The sequence below is a fragment of the Strongylocentrotus purpuratus genome, unplaced genomic scaffold (assembly GCF_000002235.5).
Source record: "Strongylocentrotus purpuratus isolate Spur 01 unplaced genomic scaffold, Spur_5.0 spur5_scaffold_5, whole genome shotgun sequence".
Classification (NCBI taxonomy): domain Eukaryota; kingdom Metazoa; phylum Echinodermata; class Echinoidea; order Camarodonta; family Strongylocentrotidae; genus Strongylocentrotus; species Strongylocentrotus purpuratus.
Window position 1 is genome coordinate 25539837 of NW_022145611.1, and position 13954 is coordinate 25553790.

General features: G+C 38.6%; 1 protein-coding gene across 1 annotated transcript; it reads left to right on the top strand.

Annotated features, from left to right (window-relative positions):
- Window positions 1-441: 441 nt before the first annotated feature.
- Window positions 442-13555, top strand: LOC763326 (monocarboxylate transporter 13). Its single transcript, XM_001199253.4, has 4 exons — window positions 442-926; window positions 6167-6307; window positions 7281-8192; window positions 12522-13555. Exons 1-4 carry the CDS (start codon window positions 560-562, stop codon window positions 12719-12721), a joined length of 1620 nt encoding a protein of 539 aa, XP_001199253.3. The 5' UTR covers window positions 442-559; the 3' UTR covers window positions 12722-13555.
- The last annotated feature ends 399 nt before the right edge of the window (window positions 13556-13954 follow it).

Here is a 13954-nt window from a genome sequence, read left to right on the forward strand (position 1 = left end):
AGCTTCCTCTCATGAAGATTTTGTCTTAACTTCAAGCTTCCAATAGTGCAATTGGAAACTGTCTTTGTTCCTAATGAGCTTACTACAATAATACCAAAGTTTTTTTTCTTCTGATGACCAGAATGCCATATACATGTATAGATAAGATGTCCCATATATACACTGAGCACTTGTTTTGCTTCTACTACTTCTACGACGTTGGGGCTGCTCTCGTGGAATGAGGTTATGTTGTGTTACCATTTCTTGAAGCAATCAAAACTTCCTTCACCCAATACGCAATTATGACCTTTGAAACTGCGCAGTGAGGTATCTTGTAACTTATGTCATGAAGTAGGCGTGTTTAATCTCTATGATCCACACAACACAGTTGTTTGTCGAAAGAGTACTCATCCAAGCATATTGTAACACCACAGTTCCCGTAACTCAAAGTTACAAAATAAATTATAAATTAGTAGGGAATTTGAAATTTGATGAGGTTAAGTAAGACTTTCTACTTAAATTTCCATCTTCTCATTTCATCATTTATTTCATTTAGATGGTATGACAAATTAACACAACGATGCCTGACGGTGAATCGAAGTTCATCAAGCAAGAGCCGTATTGTGATGATGTTGAAGATGGTGAGAGTCTAAAGCATCGTATGTCTGCACCATGCCAATCTGATTCAGCTCACAGCATCCAACTTTTAGATGAGGGAATCGCTCATAAGATGAAAGAAAGCCAACATAAAACACAGTATGTGGGGCATAAACCTCGATGGTGGAAGTATGTTGTGCTCTTCGGAACGTTTATTGATTTTCTGCTCGTATTTGGCTTCTTCAAAGGTATTGGTGTGTTCTTAGTGGAATGGCAGCAATACTATGACATTACCGCAGTAGAAGCCAGTACCATCACTATCGGAACGGCATTTGTTCTGCCTTTCACAAGTAAGGTTCCTAATTTTGTAGAAATTGAATGATAGACATAGACATATTGTATGTCCAATTTACACTATTGTTACCATTTGTGACCAACTTTTATGTTTCTGTTTGATTTATTTTGTTTGTTGTGTGTGTGTGTCTTTCTTTTAATGGAACGTTCGTTGTATGAATTTATTAAGCATTGTATGCAAGCTTATACATTTGATTATACCGTTTTGATAGATTTGTAATTCTATTGCCTGTCCCTGCGCTGTTGTATTACGGAAGTGAGCCAAACCACCAGGTTCATTTTTAAGCGCTTATAAACTTTGTATTAAGCGCTATATAAATGTAATTTAGTATTATTATTATTCATTATTACACCATCTGTTATTTTGTAAAACATACTCAATACTACAGTGCATCCCAGAAAAAACGAAACCGAGAAGTATCGATGTTTAATTAATCATAACTTAATCACAAGCATAATTAATGAATGATACATATTTGGAAAGTTTAGAGTCTCCTCTTTCAGTTGATGCTACTCACGTGATGCATATTTCACGCATGAGTGATTAAAAGCAATTTGAAGGAAGGAAACCAAAAATTAGTTTGGCGGGCGGTATCTGAATTTCAAAGAAAAATTTATATTTTTAGAAAGTTCATTTTCTGCTCTTTCATAATATATACCTGAATCAAGAAAAATGAGCCAGGAATAACAAAGTTCTGTTTGTTTAAAGTAGCCCTTACATTTTTATAATTTTAACAAACGAATTCGTTTTTACTGGGTGCCTGCCGTAGCAAAAAGCAGATTTGACAAAAGACAAAAGACTTAACTCCGTTTCGTTGACAATCAGCCATGAATGAAGACTCTCGTCTACGGCTGATTGTCAACGAAACGGAGTTAAGTCTTTTGTTAATTTCGTGAAAAGCACTACTTTAAACAAACAGAACTTTGTCGTTCCTCGCTCATTTTTCCTGATTGAGGTCATAATGAAAGGGCAGAAACTCAACTTTCTAGAAATGTGAATTTTTCTTCGAAATTCAGAAACCGCCCGCCAAATGTATTTTTGGTTTCCTTCCTTCAAATTGCTTTTAATCACTCTTGCGTGAAATATGCATTATCCGAGTAGCATCACATGAAAGAGGAGGCTCTAAGCTTTCCAAATAATATCATTCATTCATTATAGTTGAGATTAAGTTATGATAGAACATCGATACTTCTCGGTTTCGTTTTTTCTGGGACGCACTGTATAATAGATAGGTGTCCGGAATAAGCGGTTTGAATAACTATCCAACATGTACATTTATTTATATTTACCCAATATTTCAGTTTAACCAATGACTTAATACATTATTCGCAGGCAAAGGCAATAGAGTATATTTATTACCTTACCAGGTACTAGCAGTTTTATAAGCATAATTTTATGTAGAGAACCAAGCAAAAGCAATTATAGCTCCATGTATATATACACTTGGAGATGTGTACAATTTTTTTAATTGTATATATATGTGTTTGTTGATTTGTGATTACGTGTATGACATGACAACTATACATCCATACATTGGATTGATATACAGTTTAACCAATCAGAACGCAGGAAACCGTATATCCATACAACCATCCATCCATACATCAGTTTCTATATGCAACCATACAGTAAGTTATAGAACGCATGAAAAGTCGTTACGTTTGCGGGCCGAAATGCCATAATTGCAACAACCATGCATCCTTTGAGCTATGAGTGGATGTATTGTTTTAACCAATCACAAATGCAGGAAACTATACAGCCATGGCGGCGAAAATGTCTATAGAGTTTAATGGCGGCATAGTTTTAATCAATGTTATATACCTCACTTAAGAAATACTTCCATCTGATTGGTCGAAATTGCAGTCATGGTTTTAGCCATTCCCGTAAAAAATGCCAAACCCATGTAATAGTTCTAGGGTAAATCGGTAAAATCCCGGCAAAATTCCAGTTACCATGGTTACCGGAATAATAGTTCAGTCTTGCTGAAATACCCATTGGTTCACATGTTAAAATGTGGTTTGAGCGATCGCGCAGACGACCGCACGTCAATCTCGATCGTACTAAATTTTGTAGGCTAGGGCTAGGCTAGGCATAGAATTCCAAACAAGGCAAAAATGGCTGAAGAAACTCTCCCAAGATTTCAAATTCTTGATGATGATCAAATGCAAGGCTTGATTAATTCTGCTGACAGCAAGAACACCAAAAATTCTGTGAAATTCTCCATGAAAATATTCGAAGACTTCCTGCAAGTTATCAACACAGACCTCGATAGCGTAAACAAACTTTCAAATTCGGAGCTGGACAATGTACTCCAAAAGTTTGACGCTGGTGCTAGACGGAAGAACGGATCCGGCTTTTTACATGAAGAAGTCAATGTTAGCTATTAGATTCGGACTTCAGCGTGATTTCCTCAATTGTAACAATGTTGATATCATCAAGCATGAAGATTTTTCAAACTCGACGAGAGTTTTTAAGTGTTTTTCAGCAATGCTTAAACAGGAAGGAAAGGGACTTGTAACTCACAAACCAGCTATCTCAGCAGAAGACATGGACAAAATCCAAGGTTCGCTTGATTTGGACGATCCTGTGAGTCTTCAGGACAAGGTATTTACAGACGTAATGTTGTACTTTTGCAATCGGGGTAGAGAGAATTTGCGTGAAATGACACTCGACAGCTTTGACATTTATGACAAAGGGGGAAATATAATGCTCTATAACTCTGAAGATACACTCACAAAAAACAACCGTGCAGATAAACTAGAGAAAAGCCAAGGTGGTGTCATGATTCCAGTCCTGTTGCCTCCTTCTTACGCTACAAAGATAAATTGAATCCACAATGTAAGAGCTTTTGGCAGAGTCCGGCAAATGCAAAGGCCAAGCGTGAGTTGAAGTTCAATCCATCTTCTTCTGATCAATGGTAGTATAATGCATCCCAATAATAGCCCAATTGTAACCTTCCCGAGAGCGTATAAAAACAACTATTTCTCAAATATTAAAGCAGTCATTTATTTAGCAGGCGCATTTATACTGTCAAATACCTCATTTTGAAAAGTCGCGATGTTTGCGCACCCGTTTACACTTGTGCGGAAACATCACCGACTGAAAAGCTCAGTGATGTTTTGGCGTGTTTTAGTTGGTAATGCGCATGCGCGGCACTCCGATGCAAAAACTTCCCTCTTTCTGTCTTTCCTTATGTTATTCTTTGTTTTTCCTTTTATCACCTTCTCTTATGTTATTCTTTGTTTTTTAATCATTCTATCACTTTCTCTTTCTGTGTTTCCTTTTGTTATTCTTTGTTTCTTCCCTCTATCACCTTCTATTATGTTATTCTTTGTTTACATCGTTCTATCATTAGTGACTTTTAGATTCGCACGAAGACAAAGGAGATTGCTACGGTCGACATCCTTTTAATGCACTGTGTTGAATGGACGTCACAAGTATCAGTCCACGCAAATCTAAAAGTCCCTATTTTCTTCAAGGACGACAGCTAGCTCCACTCCTACAGTCACGTGACCTAACATCGCGATGTTACAACTGCGAGCGTTCATACTTGCCAAAAACGCCAAAAGATCACACTTCGTTTTGGAATGTTTCGGGCTTGGCATTTCTGACAGAAAAGCGTAGTTGCCCTTGGTAACATCGCGGTCAGGCTCCGGTTTGGCATTTTTTGGCGTGTTTGGAAGACAGTGTAAATGCCCCCAATTAATACTTTTATATGCCGAAAAAAGAGTCAACTTACTAATCAACTGGTAGAACAGGAAGAGCAGAAATAAATAGCTGAATAACGCGTTGAATAACAGTAACAGTAGAACTCCATAAAAACTCCGTAACTCCGTAAAAACTCCGTAACTCCGTAAAAAATAACCCCGTAAAACTCTGTAACTCTGACACGCCTCGGGCAATAGCAATATTGTAACCTCCCCGTGAGCGTATAAAAACAACTATTTCTCTCAAAGCAGTCATTAATACTATAATAATGCAGGAAACTATACATCCATAATAGCTCAATGGATGTATGGTTATACAGTAGGTTTGCGGGTGCACCATGTGAGAGAGAGAGAGAGAGAGAGAGAGGGAGGATTGAGGAGTCCTGAAAAGGACTCTGACTCGGTATTCTTTCTTGGGGGTGTGAAGTCCTGAAAAGGACTGTTATCTTTCTTAGCTTATAGTTCTAAGGAGAACTATAGCGCTTGGAGAGGATGAGTGGCTCGACGTTTTGAACAGGTTGACTATCCGTCGTCAGGTGTGGAGAATAGGGACTTTAAGATTCGCACGAAGACAATGTGGATTGCTATGGTCGACGTCCTTTTAATGCACTGCCTTGAAAGGACGTCACACTTATCAGTCCAAGCAAATCTAAAAGTTCCTAATAGCTGGCGTGTGTGAACTTAAGACACCGGGGTGCGGACGTCGGGGAAAAATAGGTGACCGTATGGTTGTTTGCAATTATTGCATTTCGGCCCGCAAACGTAATAACTTTACATGGTGGTGGTGATTATTTTACCTGACTGCTAAGAAAGTATGAATGCTTGTTAGTAAGCAACCAGAGGACCGACGGCTTTAGGTCCTCTCCGAGAAACCTGGTAATGAGGATTAATTAATATTGCCTTAAAAAGGGCACTAGCGCATCGCCTTGGTTTCAAAGCCGGGTCGCCGGATTACGAGACCACTGCTCTACCAACTGAGCTATCGCGCCTCTTGCGCCTCTCATGCGTTCTATAACTGCATGTATGGTTATATCATAATAATAATAATAATTATAAATTTATATAGCGCAGCTTTTATACAAATATTCGGCTGCGCTGATTAAGAGCTCCTTTTTACTAAATTCCACAAAATAGATTTCTCAGTTGAACAAATAAGTTTTTAAATTGGATTTAAAAACATTTAGAGATGAGTGCTTCGTATTTCTATTGGCAAGCTATTCCATAGTTTTGGGGCAGCAATAGCACAAAAAACAAAAGCACGGTCCCCAAGAGTTACTTTAGTTTTGCCATGGGGAATCTGAAACAATAGATGTATCGATGGATGAATGGTTATATGGATGTAGGGTTTCCTGCGTTCTGATTGGTTAAAACCGTACATCCATCCGATGGATCTATGGCTGTATAGTTGTCATGTTTATGGCGCGTTACGCCCGTCATACACGTGTAGGTCCTCTTGTGTTTCTAAAGAAACTTGCTTGAGGTACCAACAGTAACTCAAAAATGTATGGTTCTCCTTTTGTTTTTACAGCACCCATAGGGGGAGCACTGTGCCAGCGTTATGGATGTAGACCTGTTGCTGTCACTGGAGCATTGATTGCATCTAGTGCCACTTTAGTGGCTGCCTTCAGTCCAAATGTACCTGTCTTGATCTTCATGTTGTGTATATGTGGTAAGTGTAACCCTCAAACCCTTGTCATATGCCGAAAGGGTGCGGTCCGTCGCGATGTGGTGTGGTGCGTTCAACCGTGGTTCGACGCACCCTTTCGAGAAAGCCTCCTCCCCCCTCCCTTGTCTCGAAAGGGTGCGTTGAGAACGGAGTACCATATCCAACCCAAAGAGAAAACTACGTCTCTAAAAGAAAACAGAAAAATAAGAGAAGCAAACTGATGAAAGTTTCAATAAAATCTGACTAAATATAAGAAAGTTATGATTTCTTGAAAGTTGTAATCACCATACGTATGGGCACTTCAAATTGGCTAAAGCGGTAATGGCAACGTGAATTAGTGCCGGACTACTTTCCCATCTGTTCTAACATATAAAATGGCTACATTCCTTCTTCTAAAATTCCTGGCTCAGGAGGGGTCTATTCATTTTAAAGGACCTATAATAATAAGCTATCTATAATATATTAAGAGTAGTGCCCCCAGGGAGAAGGAACTAACGAGAAAAACAGCAAAAAATTAAGTAGTCTTGCTGATCAGGCGATTATAAGACTTAAATCAATAGCTAACATGAAACACACCCTTTTCAACCCCCCCCCCCCCCCAGCTTATCCTGATCGGGTGCGTTAAGTCGGTACTCCGTTCTCAATGCATCCTTTCGAGACAAGCGGAGGGGCTTTTCTCGACCACACTGCACCTCACCATTGACCTAAGCCCAACCCCTCTGCCTTACCCCCTCCCCTCAGCTGCTTCCATTCTCTCTTTCTACTAGCCCATTCAATGGTTAAAATTAAAGCCCGTGTTAAGTTATTTTAATGGAATTAAATGGGAGGATCTATACATTTATTTGGTTGACCCTTTCTTTGAAACATTGAAAACATAAAAGAAACAATTAAACACCCCTAAAAAATCTAACATGAACAAGCATGCACAGGCACCATGAGCTATAATAAATGTTATGTTTCGTCTTTTTTGTTTTAGGTGTGGGATTGAGTATGACATTTGCCCCATGTCCTGCCATACTTGGCTTCTACTTTGGTCGCCATCTTGGGTTTGCAAGTGGCATCATGATGTCTGGTGTAGGAGCCGGTATCCTGATCATACCTCCAATGATGCAAGCGCTGTGCAACACGTATGGCTGGCAGGGAGCATTCCTCATATTCTCAGCCATCTTTGCTAATGCGGTATTATGTGGAATGGTGTATCGTCCAACACCTGCGGAAAGATTCAATATTGACAAGCTCCGGGCCGCACATTCCCAGGCTCAATCGAGTGGATTTCATCTAGAGAAAAGCAGTTTCTCGGATCAGGACAAAAACATGCAGGATGTTTCAGATCATTGCAATGTCAAGACAAATGGCGTGAATCCCAAAGGCCAAGGTCCCACCGTGACAAATAAATTCGTGCAGCTTATCCGATTCTTCCATTTTCAACTCCTCTGGTCCGACCGACTTGTAACATTGTTCTTTACAAGTATCTTATTTGTGTCATTTGGATACTACTCTTCACTGGTTTACTTAACCCCAAGGGCAGTAAATGATCTAGGCATTGCAAAGCAAGACGCATCCTATATTTTGTCAACGATGGGAATTAGCAGTATGGTTAGCAGGGTCACCCATGGTCCCCTCCTGGACAGAAAAATAATTTCAGTTTTTCACCTGGCTCCCATTTCTCTGACCATCAGTGGCCTAAGTTCACTCCTCAATCCCCTGGCGAACTCTTACATCCTGCAGCACCTTCTTGCCATCTCCTTTGGGATTGGAAGTGGAGCATTCAATGGCATGGCCCCCATGTTAATACGTACCTTGGTGGATTCCTCAGTCGTATCCAGTGCCTTTGGACTGTACGTCATGACCACTGCATTCGGAAACCTCATCGGTACTTTTACACTAGGTAAGTTGGAAATTATAAAAGAAGGTGCAAATTATGTTGGAAAACTCAGTTGTAACAAGCACAGGGTTATAGAAGCAAGTTTTTTACGAGGGGGTAATGGTGGTTGTCGGTAATTCTCGATATCGCCATTATATTGACAAACCTGTATGTTACGTTCAGTCACCGTTTCAAATGCAACGGCAGATTTGGTCCTGGTGTAATGATATGATCATGCGTACCCTAACAGAAAGCAAATTGAGACCTGATTATGACTTATAAGTTATAATAAGATTAAATTAGCATTGAATATTTTCCATGCATATGAAAATAAAATTAGATGATTCTGGTTCACAACAAATGGATGAAAAGCACCTTTAAAAAAAAAGGGGGGGGGGGGTGTTGCACTGATGAAATCTGACTCGAGATTTTGTCGACTGTACAATCTTGCTAGTCACGGTGATTGTATGTACGTTGTGTCTATGATGAGTGGCTATGACGAGTTTCTCTGATGAGTGGCTATGACGAGTTTCTCTGATGAGTGGCTATGACGAGTTTCTCTGAAGAGTGGCTATGACGAGTTTCTCTGATGAGTGGCTACGACGAGTCTATGCCGCGTGTCCATGCGATGTGGCTACGATCACTGGCATCAAACGATGACTCAGAGATGTAGCTGCGAGGGGTGGCTACGAGGTGTAGCTTCGAGGAGTGGCTATGAAAACCAGGTTAAAAGAGTGGCTAAACAAGCCCAGCTCGTCCGTAATGAGGAGGGATAATTTCAAACAACTTTATTAAGATTGCACTTTTAAATGTGCATAATAAATAAAAGGGAAAGCTCAGTAATCACCTGAATTATTTCCTTAATAATTCTCAAAGAACGTATCTGATAGACTTCCCACAAATAACAATTACACAAAGAAAGAGATTGTTTAAATTTACAGTTGATGTGAATGAATTGAGTCATGGAGGCTTCTTCTGGCCTGAAATGCAAGAGCTGTAGTTAAGAAAAGCACTGTTAGGCCTGCATCACCTAACAGAACAGAACATGCACAAGGAAGGTGCCTTCTCCTTGGTGCCTCCAACAACTGACTCTCAATCAGTTAGTAGGGTTCCCACTTAGCCGCGTTGTGTTGGCGAGTTGTAGCGAGTTGCATGCCTCAAATAACTCGCGAAAAGCTCTTCTTGTAAATAGGGATAACTCGTGACAACTCGGCATGGCTCGGCGTAACTCGTTACAACTCTCCACGACTCTCCTCAAAGTCTCGAGCAGTTCTAAATTGTGTTAACATGTTCAACATTTTCACTGACTCGTTGTAACTCGAGGTAAACACGCTTACACGCTTAAGCAGGGCTCCCACTTAGCCGAGTTGGAACCTCGAGTTGTGGCGAGCTGGCGCGATCTTATGGCAAGCCGTTTTTATTATTATTTGATATCAATAAATCAATTCTTGTTATCTAGAAATAATTTTATGTTGTAAAGCAATAATAATTCTTGATATCAAGAATTCGATTTAGTGATATCAGGAATTCGATTTCGTGATATTAGGAATTGAATTCTTGATATCAAGACATACGTTTTAATGATAAAACTGCTTGCCATAAGATCGCGGCAGCTCGCCACAACTCGAGGCTCCAACTCGGCTAAGTGGGAGCCCTGCTTTACACTCTTAATATACTTGCATTACTCGTAACAAGCTCGCGCTGCACTCTTCATAACCCGTAGCAACTCGCCACCTCGCCACGAATTTCGAAAAGTTTCGTATAAGCATGAACAGAGTGCAGGGCGAGCATGACGAGCGCACCACGATGCGTCAGCTGGCCTACAAAAACGCAGTGATTTTCCATTTCTCAGAAGTATTCTTAAGATGAAACGCATAATGTATTTAACCCAAAGAAAAGGCATCTTCTGGGAAAAGGGCACCTACAAAGGGTAAATCTCGAAATAATCTAAAAAATATACACATTTTTTAGACATTGGTATATACCCCTACATTGTCATTACATTATCAGAGATGATTTAAATTTTTGTTTCTCTTTATACATCATACGAGATATTGATTTACCATTACACTTTGCAGTTGGGTGTAATGGTCTCATTATTCATTTGCGGGCTAGGAAAATTTTATTTGTGAGGTCGCACCGTCGCAGTGCGAAAAAATGACATCTTATAAAGAGGAATAAACCTTATTCTCAAAAAAAGAAGCCTGACAAGACCTTTGATAAGTAATTATAAGTAATTATATCAACTATAATGCGAGCAACCATTGGGGGGAAATTACTCTTACTCGCTTTAATTGTAATACCAAGTTTGGTATGGGGTTATGAATTTTATGTTCAGTCAACTTTGCAATTTTACAATATTCAGTGATCGTTGTCGCGGTTGAAATCGAGTTTAAAGTGATTAAATTGTAAATAATAAACTCTTTATGTTGTATAGCTCCCTCTCAAGGCTGATATTACTTTAGCTTTAAAACACTGCTTCTAGACTACAATCGACCGATTTGCTATTCCCGTTTCAAAATAATATATCAGAACTGCATGTTCTGAGATTTTCATTGTCGCAGCTACTACGAAATTGCCTTAGGCGCTATTTGAAATATTTGAAAATATATTTAATTCGAAAAGAAAAGGAGCACGTGTTAAAGGGAAAGTCCACCCCCAAAATAAGTTTGTTTTGATAGAGGCAGAATAATAAGAAAATCAGGTGAGTGAAAATTTGAGCAAATTCTGAATGAAAATAAGAAAGTTATGAATTATTGAAGTTGTGATCAATCAAATACAAATTGGCAACTCTGTGACTTATTATACGAGCTCTCCTTCATTTGCTTTGTGCATAATATTCCATAAAATCATGTTTTCTTCGTTATTGATGACGGAATATATATTTGTTCCTTGCAGGGGGAGTATAGAAACATATTTGCAATTATTATATTTAGGGTGCATGTATGGTTGAAATTTTTCTTGAGGGAAAATGAAAATTGTAGATTTTTTTAGTACTGAGCAAATGGAAGTTGAGCTCGCATGATACGTCATAGAGTTGCCAATTTGTGTTTCATTGATCACAACTTCAAAAATCCTAACTTCCTTATTTTTAATCGGAATTTGCTCAAACTTTCACTGACTTGTTTCTCTCATTTTTCTACTCCTATTAAAACTAACTTAATTTCAGGGTGGACTTCCCCTTTAAAGTGAAAAGGGTAGTTAGCAGATGCGAAAATGGGGCACTTCTTAAACCTGAAAAGATGTACTCACCAGGGATGAAAAAGGCACTTGTGAGAATGGGAAATGGGTATTAGTCAACGGAAAAGGGGCACCAATCAAATTTTAATAGGGGCATTTATAAAAGGTGAACTTTTGTGAAAAAGGGGGGAAATCTTTTATTTGTCAGGAATTCTTTTGTCCATATAATCATCTGCAGAGAACTAACATAGCATTCATTTAATTCAAGTAACACAGAATGTTTATCCATACATGTGTATGTCTCTTAACTGATGAAATGAAAACAAATCTTTGTTCTTTGTCAATGGAGTTGATATTGTTAGCTTTGCTTAGCTTGTTTTATCATATGTAGTAACATGTACAAGGGCTTCTGTTTAACTTGCTTGCTAGCAGCCAAATAGAATCTCACTATGGAAGACATGAGAATTAAATTGCTATTTGTTGTAGATGTTTGATATTCGTGTTGCAAGAATATTCCTGATAGAGACTTAGTAGTGTGGTATTGCCGAGTAGTGATAGCGGCTTGCTTTGAAATCCATTTCATGTTTCTATTATGTATACACAGCAAATAATAATTGTACTCCCTATTTTATGATCAGTCCAAAGTTTGATGCATGATGTGTTCAAATAGAAATAATGCTTTCTTCATAACACATTTTTGGATCATAAATTACCAAGACAAAGCTTAAATGTTTGTACAAATATATTTTATACTACACAAACACCAGGGTATTACACAGTTTCAAACTGCTCAAAGAATTTCAAGGGTCATGTGGGTGTCCTGGTTTTACCGTGAACTCTAGTTATTTAAATAATGATGCTTTTGGTGGGGAGGTTACTTGTGAAAACTATGCATGTGAAACATGATTTTGTTCTTTATTTTATCTTAAATTACCACCCCTTCCCCCTCTCTTTCTGTATGTATGTGCTTTCTCTCTCTCCCTCTCTCTCTCTTTCTCTTTATCTCCCTCCTTCTCTCTTTCTCTCTCTCTCTCTTTCTCTCTCTCTCTCTCTCTCTCTCTTTCTCTCTCTCTCTCTCTTTCTCTTGATCTCCCTCCTCTCTCTCTTTCTCTCTCTCTCTTTCTCTCTCTCTTTCTCTCTCTCTCTCTCTCTCTGTCTATCCCTGCATTGTAGGAGCTCTGTATGATGCCACTGGGACCTATCACTCTTCTTTTTACATTGCCGGCGCTTCCACTTCCATGGGTGTCTTCCTCTTCGTGATCCAGGCTCTTCTCAAAAGGAATGAATCATCCAAGAGCGGCAAAGACAGAAGATATCAGGAAGTCACCTGTGAGGGGGTGGATGAACTTGGGAAAACTACATCTGCTGTTTAGAGACATGGCAATTCACAGAGACATTTCTTGCAGGAAAACAATACTGCACAGATTATTGTAGAAGGCATAAAGTCCTATAAGTCTAGGTGTTGGTATACTTGGGTATCACTGTAGTCAATACATAGAGAATAACAATATTGTAAAGCCTCAATCTTTTCACGGCAAGAAACAAATCACAATTTTTCAGTATTTCGTGATTTTTTATTCACTTATTTTGCGGAATGAAACACACAATTTTGACCTCTTGAGTAATTGACAAATATTTGCTTTTATGACATTGGAAGTTTCTGGTTTTACTTTGTGAGAAATATAGTGAGAAGGATGAAATTATATGTGTTTTAAGAATGTTTCAAATTGGTGTATAAGCTGCAATCTTCGTTCTAATGCAAATGAATTGTGGAGGATTTCTTAATATTTAATGTGGAGTTATATCTAAAGACACAGTCACAGTAATTCATTTACATGTATTATTTATACTGCTATGTGTGCTTAAACATACTGCAAAATAAAGATTTATTAACAGGGATATCAGTTTCCAGACTATTGCATAGTTTTACTCCCTATGACACCTTACCATTTAAGTAAACGCGTCCAATTGCTCTGCATTTTCTTTCAGCGCTAGTGAGTAAAACAGATTTTCTAGCTGTATGATTAAGTTCCATTTTTATGTGCAACATCTGTCCTTCCGTTGTATGGTAAACATGCTATATGATTAAGTTTCATTTTTATGTGCAACATCTGTCATTCCATTGTATGGTAAATGAGTACATTACATCTGTGTGTGTGTGTGTGTGTGTGCGTGCGTGTGCGTGTGTGTGTGTGTGTAACTGGATTTTTACAGACGTGTATCAATCAGATACGATTATTTAAATGTACGTCTGGGGACCGACATTTAACGTCACCATCCGAAAGACGTGACTCAGTTTCGAAACTGCGTCCTCGGCTAAATCAATTTGTTACTTCCATTGTTTCTTGGCAATGTTTTATTCTCCACTGTTCGTGAGGATATAAAAATAGAATATATTGTACAATTAAAACAGTATTAGCAAGTCGTATAGCATTAGCAAGTTATGCACCTGTGTATAAAGTATTAGTGTCCCTAGGGTTGCATACAACTATGTAGAACATAGTGATTACTCTCTGCATTCTTGCAAGTGGCTCAAATTATTTTGTTCATTGAATTTAAAATATTTGTTCAGAAAAGTAAGTCCTACCAGCTCTCTAAGCTTCTTG